The sequence below is a fragment of the Propithecus coquereli genome, unplaced genomic scaffold (genome assembly GCF_000956105.1).
Source record: "Propithecus coquereli isolate 6110/MARCELLA unplaced genomic scaffold, Pcoq_1.0 Scaffold377, whole genome shotgun sequence".
Lineage (NCBI taxonomy): Eukaryota > Metazoa > Chordata > Mammalia > Primates > Indriidae > Propithecus > Propithecus coquereli.
This window is the reverse complement of record NW_012149474.1, coordinates 236,624-255,738: the sequence shown is the minus strand read 5'-3', so window position 1 is coordinate 255,738 and position 19,115 is coordinate 236,624. Positions and strand designations below refer to the sequence as shown.

Sequence of the window (19,115 nt, the reverse complement as noted above, 5' to 3'; positions counted from 1 at the left end):
GCCGGGCGGGGGCGGGGCGTTCGCGGACGTGGCGCGCCCAATGGCGTCATCGCGCCTTCCCGGGGCACGCCGGGAGTCCGGTCGCGGGGGGCGGGTCCGCGCCTGCGTGGTTCGTCCCCGCGCGGCCCCTGTTCCTCTTGCGGGTGGGAGCCCGGGGCTGCGCGTGCCGCGCCCAGCTCTCTTCTCGCGTGGCGTGGCCTTGGCCTTGCTGCCCAAAGAGCCGACCCCAGGAAGGACAGCCGGGGCAGAGGACTCACCCGCGTCCCGCCCGGAGCGCTGGCGGGCGGGCTCCCGTCCTGCGGGGCCTCGGGGGTCGCGCGCACGTCCCCGGTGGTCTGGGCCCTCGGGCGGCCCCGGTGCGTAGGGGAGCGGAACCAGGCCTGGGCGTCAGGACTGTCGCGGGGTTGGCTGCGGTGGGGAAAGGGGCCCAGGCATTTTGAGCACTGGTACCGCACAGCGGGGCGCCCGCGGGTCGGCGGAAGCTGGAGGGCAGTCTGACCTTAGCACCAGGCAGGCCCCTTTCCGGGGTGGTGGAAAGCCTGAACACCTGTGAACAGTCTGAATGTCCACATGTAGAGCTTGGCTGAGGAATACGGTGTTTGCACACAATGTGGCCATTAAAAGTTACATTGTATACATTCTTTGTATACATTCTTAAGTGAGGGTTATTATAGCAGTTGCAATCCCCGCTCTAACAAAATTGCCGCCAATGTGTTATTTTACACTTCTGGAGGTCAGAAGTCCTAAATGAATTTTAGGGGGTTAAAATCAAGCTGTCAGCAGTGCTGGTTCCTCCTGGAAGTTCTCTGGGGGAATCTGCTACTTTACTTTTTCCAGCTTCTAGAGGCTGCCTTCCACCTTCGAACCGCTGTGTCTGCCTCCGTCCTTATAGGGACACTGAGTGCACTGGGCCCACCCAGATACCCCAGGATGACCTCCCCATCTCAGAATCTTGAACTGAGTCACTTTTGCAAAGTCCATTTTGCCACGTAAGTGACAACTCTAAGTGACGGAGGCAAAGATCTTAATCAATGCCTCCATTGATTTTCCCAAGCCCGGGAAAAACACAAACCACAGTCCTATCGGTGACTGTTTTTCCCAAGTGTGATTTGGGAACTCAGTTTTTAAAGGGACAGGGCTTACAGAAAGAAAACAGGAGGAGTGGAGTGGGTAGTGAGACAAATGGTCACATTCTTTTGAGGCCCAGGAAATCTGTATTTTACATAAGATAGGCAAATGTTACAAGAGAAAAGGAACGAAGGAAGCATCCGCTAGGTAGATGTCCCTTGGTAGGTGGAGGAATGATCTCATCTCGTCTCTGTTCTGCATCTGGGAAGATAAACCTGTAACTGCCTGTGGTTTGGTTTGTGTTTTTCCTGGTCCAGTCTTCAATTTTGGCTTAATAAACCTCTATCGATTGAGATTTTTGCCTCAGTCATTTATTTGGGTGGACGAATTGAACAGACTTTAGTTTCAGGAGCTAAACTTAGACTATAGACCCAAAGTTACAATTAGCAAGTCCTTGTTTATGGGAGGCCAGCAAAGAATTTCCTTGTAAGTGATCTGTGGGGACAGCCCTTGTAGATGCCTGAGGCCTTTACCTGCCCTGGGATCTGGCTGATGTGATGTTAGTAGCAGCTGTTCACGTGGAAGACGGTGTTGCGGACTGAGCCTCTGGGCCTGAGCTTCATTTGCTTGAGGAGTTAGGGGATGGTCCTGAGATTTTCATTTTCCCTTATATAAAATGACTTCACAGGTGTGGAGATTAGGACCAGGACACCTTTTGGAGCCATTCTTCTGACTACCATACCTGATGTGGCATTTTTATTTTTAAAAATGTGTGTTGTGTACAGACAAGGTGTATCAACACATACACAAATGTCAGAGTGCTTATCTCTGGAAGATGAGGATTCTAGAGCTTTTCATTTTCTTATCTCTGTCTTCTGATTTTTCTACAAGAAGCACATACTGCTTGTGGGGTAAAAACCATGTTAAAGTTGGCTGGGCACCATGGCTCATGCCTGTAGTCCCAGAGCTTTGGGAGGCCTAGGCAGGAGGATTGCTTGAGTCCAGCAGTTTGAGGTGACAGTGAGCCATGATCATGCCACTGCACTCTAAAAGAAAGGAAGAAAGGAAAGTTGGCAGGGGCTCTAGTGCACTCAGAGGCCCCCTCCGTAGCCTTCCCCTAATCCCTTTCTCCCTGTGTTCTCACCCTTCCCCAGGCTGCAGTAGCCCTCCTTTTCCTGCGTAAGGGTGGAAGGAGAGCATGCTGTCTGCACTCCACTTGTCCTGAGCACCTTGGCAGGCCCTGGACACACCCTTGGCCTGCAGGTGCCTGGGGTTGTCTGTACCTGTGTGGACTGTCCCTGCCCAGCCACTAGCTCTCCTGGAACCCTGGACCCTGAGTTGGTGATCCCCACCCCTTTGTTGCACCCAGCAAACTAGGGCAACAAGCAAGGGCTGGCCCAGCCAAATTTTCTTCCCCATACTGAGTAACCCTTCACCGTACAACCCAAAAGAACCGGACCCTCAGGCCACTGGTCAGCTCCTGGCTCCAGCCATGAAGATTAAGCCAGGTCTGCAGTGAGCACTGTGTCCGGTGCCTTTGCAACCACTCTCCAGTCCCCTTCCTGTCCCACCAGCTCCCGCCCTGCCAGGCCTCACCTCCTCCCTCCCCCCCAGCACATCTGATCCCCCTTTCCCTGCAGTAATTGCCCCCACCTCGCACTCTCCCCATTTTAATTCTGTACTTCCTCCCCTTGACTGTAAGTTCCTGGGATCTGACACCTTTGCCTGTTTTGCTATGACCGTGCCTGGCACACAGCAGGTGTCCAGTAAGCATTCGCTGGATGGATGAATGGCTGCACAGTGGGAACACACAGAGCTCCCGTGTTCTAAGACGCCTGCAGGTCCGTGGGGGGACGTCTTGAATAAATGAGTAGCCTGGGCCTGTGTGTGCAGGAGGGCTGGGCGCCTGGGGCAGTGCCCACCTCGGTTCTTGCAAGCATAGCGCTCTAATCTGAGTCTTGCTCCGCATGAACCGCCTACCCTGAGATCTTTTCCTGTATGTAGTAGTCTTGTCTACCGGCAGGGTGTGGTGTGTCAAAGTATTTAACCATTTTCCTACTGATGGCTCTTTGGATTGTTTCCAGGTTTGGATAGTCACAAAATGCTGTGACATTCCTGAGCATGTCTTCTAAGCTCACTGCTGAATGTTTCTGTTGCCTGATACACAGAAACGGAGCGGCGTGTGCATGTTTTACACAGTTCCAGATTGTTCTCCAAAAAGCCCTATCACGGTCTCCCCCACTTCCCGTCAGCCACAACAAATTATTGTTACCCTTTCCATCTCTTCCAGTCTGGCAGCAAAAAGGGGTGTCTCGGGTGGGTTTTACTTCTGTGTTCCGGGGAATTCCTGGAGTCCGGCCTGCTCGTGGGAGGCGGCAGATTGGGGGTCCCTGGCGAGGGTGGGGGGTCCCCATGAGGGCGGGGGTCCCGGTGAGGGGACTCAGGGCTGCCTCCCTGCTGGCAGGACGGCCTGGGGCGGGGGGCACAGGCGCTGGTTCTGGAGATAAAATTGAAAGGCCGGCTGGGGCCAGAAAGTGGGACGTGGGACGGGACGTGCTTTTGCCGCCCCTGGCGGAAAGCGGCCAGGGCTTCGCTGGCGTCTGGGCAAGGGCCCGGAGGGGTGGGGGCAGCGCGCGGGCCAGAGCGTCGGGTGGGCGAGGGCAGGGCAGGGCAGGGCGGGGCGGGGCGGGGCGGGGCCCCCACGGCGGACACGCCCCTGGGGCTCGGAGCCCCGCCCCCGCCCTCCCGGAGCCCCGCCCCCGCCCGGCCTGGGCGGAAGGAGCGCCGCGGCGGCCTGGCTCTGCGCGCAGGTGAGCGTCCGGGGCGCCCCCTGCGTGCTTTTTCTGGGGGTCCCCCGGGCCTGCTGATACGCGGCGGAGCGTCCAGAACTAGCAGGTCCGCGGGACCCGCCGAGCGTGGCCCGTGCCTCCCAGACGGCCCGCCCGGGGCGCAGGGGCGGCAGCGAGGCCTGTGTCCACTGCGGTCCGGGTCCCGGACGGACCAACTCGGGCCGCAGCCCAGCCGGGGCGCTGGTTCCCCCGTGGGCCTGAAACGTGCCCTTACCCGCTTGTGGGGCCTCGTAGCGTCTAGAGAAGGTCGCACACGCGGCATCCACGGGCTTCTCTGGCATCAGAGAGCCACGCGTTAAGAGGCGTCTTCCTGGTCCCAGGGCCCAGCCGGCAGGGTCTGGCCCAGGGCGTGCGGGCTCAGCCGCCACCTCCACGCCCCATCCGTGTCCTTCATCCCAGACCACAGCGGGAGAGGCCCTCGTGCTGTCCCAGGAGGAAGACGCTTGGGGTGCAGAAGGCAGCGGTGCTCCCAGGCTGGACTGGGGAGCGGGTGCTGGGGCTGGAGGTCCTCCCGTGGGGAGGGAAGGGTCACAGTTTCCATCGGCAGCCCTGCGGCCCCTCCCGCCCCCACGCCCACAGTGTGTCAGGAGATGACTGTCACTGCCTGTGAATTCCAGTCTGTTTGGGTGACCACACCCTGGCCTCCCTAGGCCTCCACCCAGGCGGGGCTGGTTTTGTTCTTGTGCTCTGGGCAGTGGGCTGGGTGACCCTGTGAGTTACTGGCGCCCTTGCCTCAGTTTCCTCTGCAGGCCTGTGTGAGCATGTCTTCCCTCCTGGTTGGCACCAGGGCCTCTCCCTCCACTTTGGCCACCGTCCCTGTCACCCTGACCAGCCCTGGGAAGGGAGTGGGGAGGGCCCCTGCAGCAAGGCCAGGCCGTGCCAGGCACGGGCAAAACAGGAGAGAGAGCAGCGCTTTCAGGAAGCCGGGAGATTCGGGGAACCAGGAACTCACGCAAGGCTGCATCATCCTGTTTGGCACGTGTGCAAAGGCGGCTGGAGTTGCGTCATGCCCTGCAGTGCATCTTTCCTGGGCTTTCTGCGGCTTCTGAATGAAACCCAGCTGCCCCTCGGCCAGTGTCGGCATCATGGGTCACTTTGTCCAGGGAGCCCTCCTTGGCTGTCCCCGGATACCTCTCCAGGTGTCCATACACCCGGGGTGGGTTCTGCCCAGCCCTTGTCCCCAGCCACTGCTTGGTGGTTGCTCAGGGAACATGTCCGCCCGCCAGCGGCATGTGCTGGAGCTGGCGTGGGTGGACGTCCCACGGTGCTCTGATGGCAGGGCACCTGTGCTGTGCTATTGGCCTGGTCCTCAGGGACACCCTTGCAGTGCCGCCTCCTTCATTCAGGCTCTGAGCTTGTCCCTGGTGAGGTTTTGGGGCCTGCAACCCAGCCTGCCTGGCAGCCTGGCTTCTCTGTGGGCTGGCCCAGAGGATGTCCCCAGCCCAGAAGGGGGTCATGGAAGCTTGTGCCCCCAGTGGGCACCCGAAAACACCCTACCCTGTCTTGCCCAGGCTGCCTGTGGGCTCCTGGAGTCCAGGATCCTGAGGGTCCGTGGCCAAGTGGGAGCCTGACCCTCCTGTCCTCAGCGAGATGCAGGCCAAGCGGACAGGGAGGGTTTCCACAGCCCCTGTGCTCCCCGGGGGTCTCCAGGCCCACAGACCACCCCATCCCACCCTGCCCTTGTCCAGGCAAATAAGAGGCAGGGGCTTCCTGGGCCAGACTTGCCGTCCCCACCTTCTCTTGGGCCAGAGGTGCCCACCGAGGGCATGTGGGCGGGCGGCGAGGCTCCTGCCTGTGGTGGCCTTTGCCAGGGGAGCTGGTAAGCGCAGCCTCTGCCGCGACGTCCACTCGGGGAGGCTGAGCGGGAGAGTGTGACAACAGGGAGCAAAGCAGGCCCCTGCCACGGGAGGCTATGGCTCTTCCCGAAGCACCAGCCCCACTGGGGTCCTGTTTGGGCTTTTTTCCCCCTTTGCAGAATCTCTGGCCTGTCAAAGCTTGGGAGAATCTGGCTGAGACGTTCTCTCTGACGCAGGCAACACCTCAGCTCCACCATGAGTCTGGACATCCAGTGTGAGCAGCTGAGTGACACCAGGTGGAAAGAGCTCCTCCCGCGGATCCAGCAGAGCCAAGTGGTCAGGTGAGGCCCTGGGCTGCCTCGTGGGTGCTGGCGGGGCCAGGCTTGTGGGCGTGGGCTCCGGGTAGTGGCTCCCACGTGGCAGCCAGATCGCTGGCCTCTGCCCCGGCAGACACACAGGTGGGTGTGTGCTCGGGAGCACTGTCTATGGACGTGAAACGTGAATCTCGTGTAATTTTCACGTGGCATGAAAGGTTATTCCTGTGCTTTTTCCAACCATTTAGAAATGTAAAACCCATTCTAGACACAGGCTGGGGCTGCCTGGTGGGGTCTCTGGCCCCATGGGCTCGGCTCCTCCCTTCCTCTGGGAACACGGGGGCGGGACTGGGCTGAGGCGCCCCGGTCCGTGGCTGTGGAGGTGCTGCCTGGCGCTGCCAAGTCAGACTGGCCTCTGTGCTCAAAGTTCTCACAAACCCAGCAATGCCAGAGGTTTCACAGCAAGAGACAGGTGCCTGCGCAGTCCTCACCGTGAATGTGTTATCTGAAGTAGTTTCAGATCTGCAGAAGAGACAGGAAGGTAGCATGGGGCTCCCGTGCACCCTCCCCAGCCTCCCGCGATGAGAGCATCTCGCGGCAGCTGGGCACTCGGCAAACAGAGACGCTAGCGCTGGCCACGCACGTCCAGCTGCAGGCGCGAGTCCGCTTTCCCACCACGTCCTTTCCCTGTCCCTGGTCAGTCCAGGATTCCACGTGGCGTTTGCTCCTCCCGTCCCCTCAGCCCCTCCCATCCGTGACGGCCCCGTCCCTCCATGCCCCGGTGCTCTGACAGCTGCGCGTGGCCAGGCCCCTGCGGACTCCCTCCGTTTGGGCTTGTCTGGGCTTTTCCCGTGGCTGAAGTCACACGTTTTTGGCAGGAACGCGGAGACTGCTGTTGGGTCCTGCCGGCGTGTGCTCGTGGGCCCATCGTGGCACCACGCAGCCACCTGAGTGTCTGCCGGGCTTCTCCCCCATGCAGCTGCTGTTCTTCCCTGGTCACTGGCCAGCGTCAGGGGAGGCACTTTGAGATTCTGCCAACACTGTTTCTGCGCAGACTCTTGCCTGCTGGTTTCAGCAGCGTCGGTGGCTCGTACTTGAACGGTTATTGCGTGGTATTGTAATTCTGCCGTTCCCTCCACATTTATCAGCCAACGTTCCTTTGTGAACAAGAGCTGGCTTTCCTCCCACCTGTAGTCATGCATGTATTCATTTACTCGGGATGACTTGAAGACACTTACTTTGCTGAGTTAGTATCGAACATCATTGTTTATTTTTGCTCACGCATCGCAGCTCTGCTAGGAGCCCCTCCCGTCGGCTGCTGTGTCCTGTCCCAAGCACTTCCCCCAGCTGTCACCTCTAGACAGACCAGGCGCGCTCGTGCTCTGTGCCCCACAGCAGGACATGGAGAATACATTATGCCCAGACACACATCTGTACGTGGTTGAGCACCTTAAACAGAAGTTTTGTACAACAGTTCCCTGCTTTTTGTTTCGTTTTTGAAATGTCCCTGTGTGACCCATCTTGCTGATTTCTTGGCCCACTGACGGGCCACACCCTGCGTGTGGGGTGGGCCACATGGTGACTCCCGGGGTCCTGCCTGCAGGCTGGATGACTGTGGCCTCACGGAGGTGCAGTGCCGGGACATCAGCTCCGCCCTGCGGGCCAACCCTGCCCTGACCGAGCTCAACCTGCGCACCAACGAGCTGGGTGACGCCGGCGTGCGCCTGGTGCTGCAGGGCCTGCAGAGCCCCACCTGCAAGATCCAGAAGCTGAGGTGAGGTGGGGCCCTGCCCAGGGCAGGCGGGGGCTGCGGGTGCGATGTCTTCAGCCAGAGGCACGGGGGGTGGTGTCCACACTGTGCGGGGACAGGGCCCCTCCTGTCACCCTGGGCGTCACGGCGCCACCCTGCTGACAAGGGGCTTTGCAGACACAGCCTCCCACAGCCCCCGGCCTGCAGACCAGAGCCTGCCCAGGGAAGGAGCAGGCACAGACCTGGCCCGTGGGCAGGCCCTGACAGCCGGTGTGCGCCAGCCTGCAGAACTGCTGCCTGACGGAGGCCGGCTGTGGGGTCCTGCCCGGCGTGCTGCGCTCTGTGCCCACCCTGCGCGAGCTGCACCTCAGCGACAACCCCTTGGGGGACGCGGGCCTGCGGCTGCTCTGCGAGGGACTCCTGGACCCCCGGTGCCACCTCGAAAGGCTGCAGTGAGTGTGTGCTCTGCCTGGGGCCGGCCCCTGCTGCCCCTCCACGGCACACGGGCTGCAGGGAACCCTGAGGAGGGGACTGGGGTCGCAGGGCCCTGCGGTGCTCCTCCCCCGTGGCCCTGCGGCTGGGGGCTCCGTCGTCTCCCCACCTCCCTGTCCAGTTGTCTCTGCAAGGAGCAGGCAGCCATCCTGGGACCCCATGGCGGGAACCGATGCCGGCTGTGTCAGGTGGCCCGGCCACCACGAGTGATGATTTCTCCCGGGTCTGGCAGAGCCCTGGGGTGTGAGGTGGCCTCTTGGTTGGTGAAGGGTTTCCAGTGTCCACGTGGCTGGAGCTCTGGGCATCCCTGACCTGAGCCCTGATGACGGGTCTCTGGGCCTCGGCGCTCCCACGATGCTAAGGGGACACCACCTCCCAAGGCGGCGCCCTGGTGGCTCACCCCTCAGCTGGTCCCGTTGGGGGCTGAGACCCGGTTGCCTGCCCCAGGCTGGAGTACTGCAACCTCACGGCTGCCAGCTGCGAGCCCCTGGCCTCGGTGCTCAGGGCCAAGCCGGACTTCAAGGAGCTGATGCTGAGCAACAACGACCTCGGCGAGGCTGGCGTCCGCGTGCTGTGCCAGGGCCTGCAGGACTCCACCTGCCAGCTCGAGTCGCTCAAGTAGGTGCAGGGCCGGGTGGGGGTGGGGGTTGGGGGGGGCTCCCTGCTCCCACACACATCTTGTGTCCCAGGCTGGAGAGCTGCGGTGTCACAGCAGCCAACTGCAGGGACTTGTGCGGCGTCGTGGCTTCCAAGGCCTCGCTGCGGGAGCTGGACCTGGGCAGCAACCAGCTGGGCGATGCGGGGCTGGCGGAGCTGTGCTCCGGGTTGCTGCGGCCCAGCTCCCGGCTCAGGACTCTGTGGTGAGTCGGCCTCCCACGGGGTACGGTTGTCCCGGGAGCCCTCCCCACGCCCAGTGCCGGTGAGGAACATCCGTAGAGCATGTCGGTGCCCCGCAGGCTCTGGGAGTGTGGCATCACCGCCGAGGGCTGCCGGGAGCTGTGCCGCGTCCTCAGGGCCAAGGAGAGCCTCAAGGAGCTCAGCCTGTCGGGCAACGAGCTGGGGGACGCGGGCGCCCGGCTGCTGTGCGAGAGCCTGCTGGAGCCCGGCTGCCAGCTGGAGTCGCTGTGGTGAGGCCCCGAGAGGGGAGCGGCGCGGCGCTGGGGCTGCCGGCTCAGCCCTGACCCTGCGTCCTGCCTGGGAGGGGTGTGGCCTGGGGGTGCCTGGCAAGGGGGTGCTGGGGGCCGGGGGGAAGGGCTGGTGCAGCCGTGGCCCAACCCTCACCCGTCCACAGGGTGAAGACCTGCGGCCTCACCGCCGCGTGCTGCCCCCACTTCAGCTCGGTGCTGGCACAGAACAAGTCCCTGCTGGAGCTGCAGATGAGCAGCAACAAGCTGGGCGACGCGGGCGTGCGTGAGCTCGGCCAGGGCCTGCGCCAGCCCAGCTCCGTGCTGCGGGTGCTCTGGTGCGTGCGCGCGTGCCTCCTGTTTTAACAGTGAGCGCAGTCAGGGGTTCCCACACGTGAAGGCTGGTGTCTGTCCGGGTCTCCCCGACTCTTGCTAAAGCACCTTCTCTGGCAGCTTCCCAAGAAGCGTGCTGTGGAGTAACTCTGGAGCCTTTGGCTGAGGGTGGGGTCCTGGGCCGCACGCTGGCCGGGGCTGCCGTGTCATTTTCTGTCTTCTGGGAAGGACTCTGCTGTCCTGATCCCTAATCCACTGTGATCCTCTCCGTCATTGTATTTGGGGCTTCATGTGCCTGGGGCTGAACGGGGACTGAGACACCGCTGCCAGGCTGAACTGGGGGAGCAACCCCGCGCAGGCCCATCTCGGGGTCCTCGGGCATGCCGGGCACGGGCCTCTGTCACCATCCCGTGGTCTGGTGGCAACTCAGGCCCAGGTCCCGCGGCCTGTTCTTGGTCCTGACCTCCACCCTGCTCCTCCCAGGATAGGGGACTGTGAGGTGACTGATGGTGGCTGCGGCAGCCTCGCCTCCACCCTGCTGGCCAACCGCAGCCTGCGCGAGCTGGACCTCAGCAACAACTGCATGGGAGACCCGGGCGTCCTGCAGCTCATAGAGAGCCTCCGGCAGCCGGCCTGCGCCCTGGAGCAGCTGGTGTGAGTGGACGCCTGGCCGCGGGGCTCAGGCAGACCGGGGTGGGGGGGTTGGCGGGGACACCCAGCCCACTGCCCTTTGCCGCCCGTGCGCAGCCTGTACGACATCTACTGGTCTGAGGAGATGGACAACCAGCTGAGGGCCCTGGAGGAGGACAAGCCATCCCTGAGGATCATCTCCTGAGAGCACCGCTGGCCACCGGGCTCCTAAACCTGCTCTCTGGACAGCGGCCTCAGCCCACCACAGGGTGGACCAGCTCCCCGGGGGGCTCACTCTGTGGGTGTCCTAGCTTTGCCTGGAGAGAAACGCTTAAATCAACTTATTTTAGAACATTTTAGACACTTTATAATCATTAAAGCACTTTCGTGGCAGGAGGGTGCCCGTCCTTCCTTATGGGGCCCCCTGAGGAGACCGCACTGCGCAGGGCTAGCAGGTCTCACCCCTTGCTGCCATTGTCAGTGACGCCCACCTCCCACCACGCTGGGGGCCTGCGGGGAGCTGCCCTGGCCTGGCCGCCTGCAGCCCGGGCCTCAGCACCGCCCGCCTCCCCTCCTGCCCGAGCCCCGTCAGCTGTGCGCTCTCTGGAGGGGGTGGGCGGGTGCACCTCCGCCCCGCTGGCCTCGTCTTGCCCAGGGCGGGCAGCCCAGGGGTGACCTGCACCGTCAGGAGGGGGCTGCTCCGCGAGGCCTGCGGGATACTCATCAGCCCTCGGAGGGCCCAGTGCCTGGGCGGACACTTCAGGTTTGCCGCTGTGACGCCTGTTAAGGTGCCCCACGATCTTACGTTTCTATGACAGATGCGATCCCCTATTCAGAGGAGAAAAGGGTGACCCGGGCCTGGGGCACAAGGTGGGCCTGGAGTGGGTCGTAGCCTCGGACATCAGAGCTGGGACAAGTGAGGACGGGATGGGGCCGTGCCCCCCAGCAAGGCGCCATCTCCACCCGCCCAGGTGCAGCCCAGAGGGTCCACGGTGGCCAAGGGGGCCTGTCCCTGCAGCGGGGAGGCGGGGCAGCCACTCTCACCAAGGGGTCGAAGCTGCCACACGTGAGGGGAGCAGAACATGCCTCCCGGGGGCGCTGAGAGTGTGTCGAGCAGCTCCAGGGAAGCACGAGGGCAGCTGGCGTGACCCTGGCCCGTGCAGGACCACAGAGGCCCACGGTGGGACAGCCTCGGGGACACAACGAAGACTCAAGGAAACCGCTGAGGGACCGACCTGCCGGCTCTTGGGCAGGGCCCGGCTGGGTGCTGGGCAGGGCAGAGGCATCTGGGGTGCAGTTCTCAAGCGCACCCCACGTTCCAGCGTCAGCTCACGGAAGGCGGAATTTTCCGCTGTACTTTTGCCTCTTCACGTGCGTTTGAAAATTTTCATGGTAAGGTTTGAGAAGGTGGCTGCCCCTCCCAAGAGCCCTGTGGCCACTGCCCAGCGGGTCCCCAGCCCCATCCCACAGCCGGGGACAGATGCAGCGGGCGGGGAGGTGGCCCTGGCGTCCCATCCTGCACAGGCACCCACCGCAGTTCAGGGGGCCTTGGGCAGAGGCGGAGCCGACCTGCGGGCCCCGCTGCTTCGAGGTTTCCCAGGGAGGAGGCGGCTGCAGACCTTCGTCGCCACTTTATTCTGTTTGCTCGTGGGGATGACCCTAAACTCAGGGAGCCATGGACACGGGTCCCAGCACCCAGTTCCTGGCCTCTGGCCCGTGGAGTTTCTGACTCAGTGTCCCCTGAGGAACCAGTCCAGTAGCCTCCGACACCATCCACACGCCGGCAGGTCCATCTGCCCAACGAAGACTCGAGGAAGTGGCTCAGTGCTGCCACCCACATCGACGCCTCTCAGCCACCGAGTGTGGATGACTGTCCTCCGACACACGCCGCCAGGAGGGGCGTCTGGCCCCACCGTGCTGCCTCAGAGCAGCTGGGGCAAGGGGCGTGGAGAGGGCGGGCGGTGCCAGGGCCAGGCCGTGCCAGGGCTGGGTGACGGGGCACTTGGAGCCAGAGGCCACTGGGCTGAGCAGGCAGGAGGGGAGCAGGGACCCCCACTCCAGGGGAACCAGCTGCCCTGGGGCAAGCCCCGGAGCCAAGGACACACGTGTGCACACGCTTACATGCACACACGTAGATGAAGCCGGGCGGGGCTCCCTTCACCCCCTCCTCGATCCCTGCTGAGTGGAGGGCACAGGAGGAAGGAAAACAAAACCTCAGGGCGAGGCCCGGCAGCGGTTCCTAGCGGGCCTGGGTTCTGGGAGGCTCCCGGGGTGGCTGAGGCGCAGATCAGTTTGGAGCTGGTTCCCCCGTCCCCTCAGCCACCTCAGGCCCTGGCAGGTCTTCGTCCAGCCCCAGCGGGTGCTGGTCCCCGTTGCCAACGGCTCTGTCTGGGCCACCCCTGCTCTGCTGCTTCTGCCGCCGGGTCTCCTTATACCTCAAGGTGATGTCCCTGGGGGTGGGGGCAGGGAGGCCTAATCACACCTGCTCCCGCACCAGCCCCCGGTGCAGGCCCCGTGGACACCCGGGCACCTTCGTGCCTTCAGAGGTCACAAGGCCAAGCCCCTAGGACCCCAGGGTTCTGGAGGGGCCGAGGCTGGCTGCCCCAGGGAAGCTTGCACAGCGGCAGCCAGCGGTCGGGCAGGGCCAGCTGCTCAAACGCCAATTAAACAGACTGTGGCAGAGCTTGTGCCAGCTGGCCGGGGCGGGGGGCCCTCCGTCAAGACCACCACCCCTGCCCCCCCAGGACCCCCCACTGACCGCAGGAAGAAGCGCCAGATGGTCCAGGTGAGCACCAGGACGGAGCCGAGGGTCCAGCACTGGGAGATGTAGAAGGGCAGGGACAGGGTGAGCGTGTGGGGGTCGTACTTCACCACGATGAGCAGCTCCGTGACCGTGATGGCTGCCACCAGCCAGGCCTGTGGGCCCAGCTTCCTGTGGGGCTTCCTGCAGAGGGGGCAGTGGCTGGCCCAGCTCCCCCAGCCCCGCGGGGCCCCCCAGGCGACCACACCCAGGCTCTGCCTCCCACCCTCCGCACCTCCTCCCCGCACCCCGGCCCTGGCCCGCGGCCCTCACGGGTCATCCATGAAGTCATAGATCTCGCGCATGGCCACGCCGCCCACGTTCACGAAGAAGACCAGCCGCAGGAGGACCAGGTAGTGCTCGGGTGGCATCCACAGCACAAACTTCAAGTAGAACGTGTTCAGTTCTGCCAGCAAAAACTGGGGGGCGGAAGAGGGTGAGCCCTTGCTCTGGCTGCCCGGTCAGCCGTACGACCACAAGGCAGCCCGGCCTTACCACCAGGATGATGCCGCACACGGCCAGCCAGCGGCGCAGGCTGGAGGCGGGCTTCCACTCGAAGCGGACCCAGCTGTAGGGCGTGAACTGGAAGGCGATCCTCTTCATCTTGCCCCTGGGGACCAGAGAGCCATCAGCCTGAGGACAAGGGCCTACCGGAGCCCCACCTTGCACATCGGGACTGCTCTGCTCTAGGTCACGAGGCCGCCGCCAGGCCACTGTCTAGCTGTGGGGCAGCGCCAGCCCCGGGGACAGAGGCGGAGCAACTGGGTCTAGCCACCCAGGCACAAGCCCCACCTGCCACGGCCCTCCCCTGCTTAGAACCCTCTTCCAGTCCAGCCAGAGCGGCCCTGGCCCCTCCAAGGGCTCCGCGCTGGCTGCAGGTGGGCCTAGGGCACCGACAGACAGGAGGTGAGACCTCCCTAGCATGGCCCCAGGACTTTTCTTAGACTTTTGTTTCTTTTTTTTCAAATCCCAAAGTAAAAACAACAGAGCACGTGCAACTACTTCGTAACGAGACCACAAGCAAGGGGCGGTGCTGGGGCAGACGGAGCAACAGAGTGGAGATTCCAGGAGGGCCTCCCCGGCCAGCAGCACGCGGGACAGGCCTGGCCCTCGGGTCCACCAAGGCAGGGCAGCAGAAGCCACCTCAGCCACCACACCCACCCAGGCCCTACTGAGGCTCCCCAGATATACTTGTAGGTTGGAATGTTCCAGAGGCCCTGCCACTTGTAGGTCTTCAGAGACAGCCACTCGAGGGTCTTCATGCCGCAGTAGATGCCCAGCCCATTGCAGACGAGCACGTCCATGATCCACTGGGGAGGAACCAGATGGGAGGCAGACACCGTGGGACCCCCCACCCAGCACCAGGAGGCGACGCCCAGCCCCACAGAGCTGGGGGCACGAGGCCCCACAAGGCCCACAGCCGTCCCTATCGTGTCCCTCCTGCCCTGGACGCACCAGCCCACCCGGCCTGAGCCCACCACCCTGGGAGGCCGCGCAGGGCACCTACGTGATCCCACCAGCACTCGCTGAAGTTGGGCAGCTGGTGCTCGAGGCTGTACTCCAGGAACTCGAACATCACACTCACTATCATGCACATCCACCAGTCCCGGATCATCAGCGTCTGCGGGTCGGACGCCGGGGTCGGGGCTCGTCACTGAGCGTGCGAGGGGTCTGCCGCACACAAGCCTCACCCTTGGGGAATGCCAGCCCCACCTCCCACCAGCAGGGCCGCCGGCCCCGGTGAGGTCCAGGCAGAGCGTGTGAGGTGGGCAGCTGTCCCCCCAGCAGCCTTGATTTTTAAGACTTTCAGCAAATGAGGCAGCATCCACACACCCCGGACCTGAGCTCTGAGCTCTACAGGGAAGGCCTGGTCCCACCGCCAGGCCAGCCAAAGCCAGACGCCGGGCTCAGGAGTGGTGCCTGAGCCCAGGCTGGGGCAGGACTTCCTGCCTCTCTCTCTACCCCTTCCCTAACCAGCCCCCACAATGCTGGGGACAGAGCAAGGATCCGTGCGTGGGCAGAGCTCCCATTCCAGCCCTGTGGGAGACCTGGGGCTCCCAGGCGTTTTCACGGACCCTTCAGGACGGCACAGTGCCTCACGGCCAGGGCTCACCCACCCACCACACTCAAAGCGCACAGAGGGTCAACCCTGTGGCCAGAAACAGCCCAGAGCGCAGAGCAGGCCTGAGGGTGTCGGGTCAGAAGCGGTGGTTGCCGTACCTTCAGGTACCAGCCGAGAAAGTGTGCGGGAACAAAGCCGTCCAGCTTGTCCTGTGGGCGACAGGGCCTGATCCTCGGCGACAGCCCCACCCCCCCGCTTGAGCTGCCCCCATCGCTGGCAGATCAGCTGGGACCACAGAACCTCTGAGCAGCACCTGCCAGGCCCGGGGGACGCTCCCTCGGCCCCTGCAGGGGACACACCAGACAGCCGAGAGAGCAGGTGCCCCACCCCAGGGAGCCCCACCTAAACTGACGGGGCCCAGACCCCTCGAGTGGGCGACAACCTCAAGCAGTCACGAAGCTTGTGCAACCCCTTATGGCTGGGCACCCCAACGCCGTGCCTGACCCTCGGGGGGCCCAGTGCTGCACCTGAGAGGGACCCACCTCAGGGCTCCCAGCCCCTTACCCAGACGTTGTGGAAGGGGTCGGTCTCGTTGTCTGTGTCGTAGATGAGGCAGTTTCCCCCGTAGTCCCTCTCTGGCAGCGGGACCCCCAGGCTGGGGTCGATGTATTTCAGAAACTGCCGGCCGTCCTGCACAGTCTGCAAGGCCAACGCCCGCGTTAGTAGGGCTGAGACGGGGGTGGCGACTTGGAACGTGGGTCACGGTATGTGGCTGCATCTCAGTCAGCCTGGCGAGTGCAGCACCCTGTCTCGCCAGCTCTCCCCTCCCAGGCAGGCTGGAGACCTGGGGTCCAAGACCTGGCAAGGTGGCGGGTGCGGGAGGTGACCCCTAGACCCCTGCCCCACGTCTCTGCACCGTGCTCACTCTGGGGCCGGTGATGGGACTCGGAACACTGGTCAGATGGGCCATGGAGGTGGCCGTGTGCTTGTGCCTCTGCCCGCCACCCCCGATGGGTCTGCAGGGCCAGAAACCCTCATAGAGGAGTCACCTTCGTGGGACATCTCTTCCGCCTTCATATGACGCACAACAGACACACGGACGTCAACGTTAGCCAGATGTCCTCTTGGTCTTAGAACCACTTTGGGACTGTCCCTCAACGGAGGGGGTTCACCCTTGGGCAGGCCTGGCTCTCCCTTTAAGTCCCTCTGGCCACCAGCCAAGGGACAAAGAGGAGGAGGCTCGGTGGCCTGGAGACCAGATGACAAAGCAGAGGCCCAGGAGGCGCAGCAGGAATGAGAACAAGCAGGTTGTCTTGGCGCAGGGCCTGGCCACACAGAGGACAGGAGACAAAGACAGGAGGAGGCCCCCCCTCGAGCTCGGCCTGGGGCTGGAGCAGATGGGACACGGTCTCCTGGGACAGAGGCGGACAGTGCTGGACACAGGTGCTCTGCCTTGTCCCGCAGCACAACACCCCTCCCAGGGGGTCTGACAGACTCTGCCGTGGCGACACTGTTAGCAACCGTGTCTCCGTAACCAAGAGGCTCTGAGGCAGCAACATGGAAGCCGGACCCTGATCCACGCCCAGGCGCAGGCCCCACAGCCCCAGATAGCAGGGCATGGGGGGCAGTAAAAGAGTCATGTCCAGGGGAGAAACCTGACAGACACCCAGCCAGGTGGTCGGGTCGGCACCACCAGTGACAAGCCGTAGTGATGGTGTGCGCCTTGACCCTAGCCAAGCCATGAGACATTCATCACACGAATCCTAATTGATGCCGATACCTGAATCAGAACAAAGACATATTCCAGGAAAATTACAGAACAATTTCTCTCACGAATATGGGTGCAGAAGTCCTAGACAAAATACTAAGAAACCAAATCCAACAGTATACAAAAAGGGTTCTACCTCACGACCAATAGGATTTATCCCAGGAACGCAGGGTGATTCAAAATAAGAAAATCAGTTAATGTAATACATCATATTGATCAAGGGAAAAAACCCGTATCACCATCTCATTTCACACAGAAGAAGCATTTTCATGATAAAAATGCTCAACAAACTAGGAATGCAACAGAACTTCCCCCACCTGAGAGGGGCACCCATGAGAAACCCACAGTGACACAGACTCGGTGGGCAGAGACCAGGTGTCTTCCCAAGACCAGGAGCGAGACGAGCACGTCCGTCCTTGCCAGCTGCAGGCAACGCTGCCCTGGGTCTCCAGATGGGCAGTTAGACAGGAAAGCAAGGAGAGGTATCCCGACTGGAAGGGAAGAGGCAAAACTACCTCGCTTTGCAGATGACACGATCTTGAATGTAGAAAATCCTAGAAAATCCACCAAAAAATCCCCTCTCCAAACCACAAACTATTCGTGCTGATGAACAAGCTCAGCAAGGTTGCAGAACACAAGATCAACGCACAGAGGTGAGTCGCATTTCTACGCACTGGCAATGAGCAACGCAAAAATGAAATTAAGAAAACAATTCCATTTACCGTAACATGAAAATGAACAAAACACCTGGAAATAAATTGAATGAAGTGCAAAATCTAAACTCTGACAACCCCAAAACATTGTTGAAAGAAATTAAAGACCTAAATAAATGGAAAGACTCGATATTCTTAGGGCGATAACACTCCCAGCAGAGAGCTACAGATTCGGCACGACGCATGTTAACGTTTTGCCTGCTCTTTTTACAGAAACGGAAAAGGTGATCTTAACATTCATCTGGAAACACAATATCTGGAGACCCGGATAATTCAAACGACCTTGAAAAAGAACACAGCAGGAGGACCCACCCTGCCCAACTTCAGATGTCACTGGACATGTCTGCCACACACACACCTGCCTGCCCAGGGTGTCGCCAAGGGCTCAGAAACTGCCACAGGCAGGAGGAGCCTAAAAGGACAAAACATTTAGATGTGATGTGGTTTCCTGGGACAAAAAGAGGGCATTAAGTAAAAACTAAAGAAATCCGAATGAAGCATGGACTTGGGGTAACGACGTGTCACATGGTTGTCTGTAACAAACGTGCCGTGTTAACGTATCATCAATAGTGGAAACCGTGTATCGGACACACGGGTACTCTGTGCCGTCTTTGCAATTCGTACATCTGTTTTAAAATTAAAAAGTTTATTTTCAATGAATACATCAAAATACTGACCATTAAAAAAAATCAATCCCAACCACAGCGGGTCTCCAAAGAACACATGCAGTGGCCGCAGAACACACAAGGCGACACTCACGGTCACTCGTCACCAGGGAAACTCAAACCAAAACCACTGTGCAATCACCTCACACCCATTAGGATGACGATAATTTAAAAAACAAAACCCCAAAAATGGAAAATAGCAAGTGTCTGTGAGGCTGTGGAAAGACAGGAACCCTGTGCCCTGTCGGCAGGAAGGTAAAAGGCTGCAACTGCCGTGGAGAACGGTTGGGCGGTTGGTTCCTCAACACTCAAATGCAGGCGATCCCCAGGTTACGGACACGGTATGTAGGCTGGATTTGAACGTAGCCGGATCCCTGGTGAACACGCACGCGCACGTTACTGTATGATGGTGACGGTCACTGTGCCGTGACGGCTTCATTCTGTTCACATCTGACACACGCTACAACACTGGTGAACATGGAGGGCATTTTGCTCCGTGAAATAAGCCGGACGCAGAAGGACAAATCCCCTACAATCCCACTCCTATAGGGTCCCAGGGTCATCAAATCCATAGCGACAGAGAGTAGGAGGGTGGTTGCCGGGGCTGGCGAGGGGACAGGGAGTTGGTGTTTAATGGGCACAGAGCTTCAGCTGGGAGGATGAGAAAGTTCTGGAGAGGGATGGTGGTCGTGGCTGCATAACACTGTGAATGTACTTAATGCACCTTAATATACACTGAAAAATGGTTTAA

At 61.4% G+C, this 19,115-nt stretch overlaps 2 protein-coding genes across 4 annotated transcripts in view; one reads left to right on the top strand and one right to left on the bottom strand.

The window, feature by feature from the left end:
- The first annotated feature begins 3,826 nt into the window (after nucleotides 1–3,826).
- On the top strand, nucleotides 3,827–10,768 carry RNH1 (ribonuclease/angiogenin inhibitor 1). Of its 3 annotated transcripts, none has more exons than XM_012652006.1 (10): nucleotides 3,827–3,878; nucleotides 5,950–6,054; nucleotides 7,631–7,801; nucleotides 8,059–8,229; nucleotides 8,717–8,887; nucleotides 8,959–9,129; nucleotides 9,226–9,396; nucleotides 9,561–9,731; nucleotides 10,210–10,380; nucleotides 10,474–10,768. In XM_012652006.1, the coding sequence occupies exons 2-10, from the start codon at nucleotides 5,969–5,971 to the stop codon at nucleotides 10,559–10,561; spliced, it is 1,371 nt and encodes a 456-aa protein (XP_012507460.1). In that variant the 5' UTR covers nucleotides 3,827–3,878; nucleotides 5,950–5,968; the 3' UTR covers nucleotides 10,562–10,768. The 3 variants fall into 3 exon arrangements, with proteins under 3 accessions (XP_012507460.1, XP_012507458.1, XP_012507459.1); XM_012652004.1 differs by having other exon boundaries at nucleotides 5,893–6,054; XM_012652005.1 differs by lacking the exon at nucleotides 3,827–3,878 and adding an exon at nucleotides 4,312–4,365 and having other exon boundaries at nucleotides 5,893–6,054.
- A 942-nt stretch (nucleotides 10,769–11,710) lies between these two features.
- PTDSS2 (phosphatidylserine synthase 2) overlaps nucleotides 11,711–19,115 on the bottom strand; it is a 30,484-nt gene continuing 23,079 nt past the window's right edge. Inside the window, exons 5-12 of the mRNA XM_012652003.1 lie at nucleotides 15,783–15,917; nucleotides 15,377–15,427; nucleotides 14,664–14,777; nucleotides 14,348–14,466; nucleotides 13,652–13,766; nucleotides 13,430–13,575; nucleotides 13,115–13,300; nucleotides 11,711–12,806 (exon numbers count right to left, since the gene is read on the bottom strand). Of these exons, the coding sequence (XP_012507457.1) occupies nucleotides 12,644–12,806; nucleotides 13,115–13,300; nucleotides 13,430–13,575; nucleotides 13,652–13,766; nucleotides 14,348–14,466; nucleotides 14,664–14,777; nucleotides 15,377–15,427; nucleotides 15,783–15,917 (1,029 nt within the window). The 3' untranslated portion in view covers nucleotides 11,711–12,643. The remainder of the gene's footprint in view (nucleotides 12,807–13,114; nucleotides 13,301–13,429; nucleotides 13,576–13,651; nucleotides 13,767–14,347; nucleotides 14,467–14,663; nucleotides 14,778–15,376; nucleotides 15,428–15,782; nucleotides 15,918–19,115) is intronic.

What these genes read in the sequence shown, in the direction of transcription:
- RNH1 (XM_012652006.1), top strand. Translation starts at nt 5,969, where the DNA reads ATGAGTCTGGACATCCAGTGTGAGCAGCTGAGTGACACCAGGTGGAAA. An exon ending in TGCCAGCTGGAGTCGCTGTG is followed by an intron (nt 9,397 to 9,560) that starts GTGAGGCCCCGA and finishes ACCCGTCCACAG; the next exon opens with GGTGAAGACCTGCGGCCTCA. An exon ending in TCCGTGCTGCGGGTGCTCTG is followed by an intron (nt 9,732 to 10,209) that starts GTGCGTGCGCGC and finishes TGCTCCTCCCAG; the next exon opens with GATAGGGGACTGTGAGGTGA.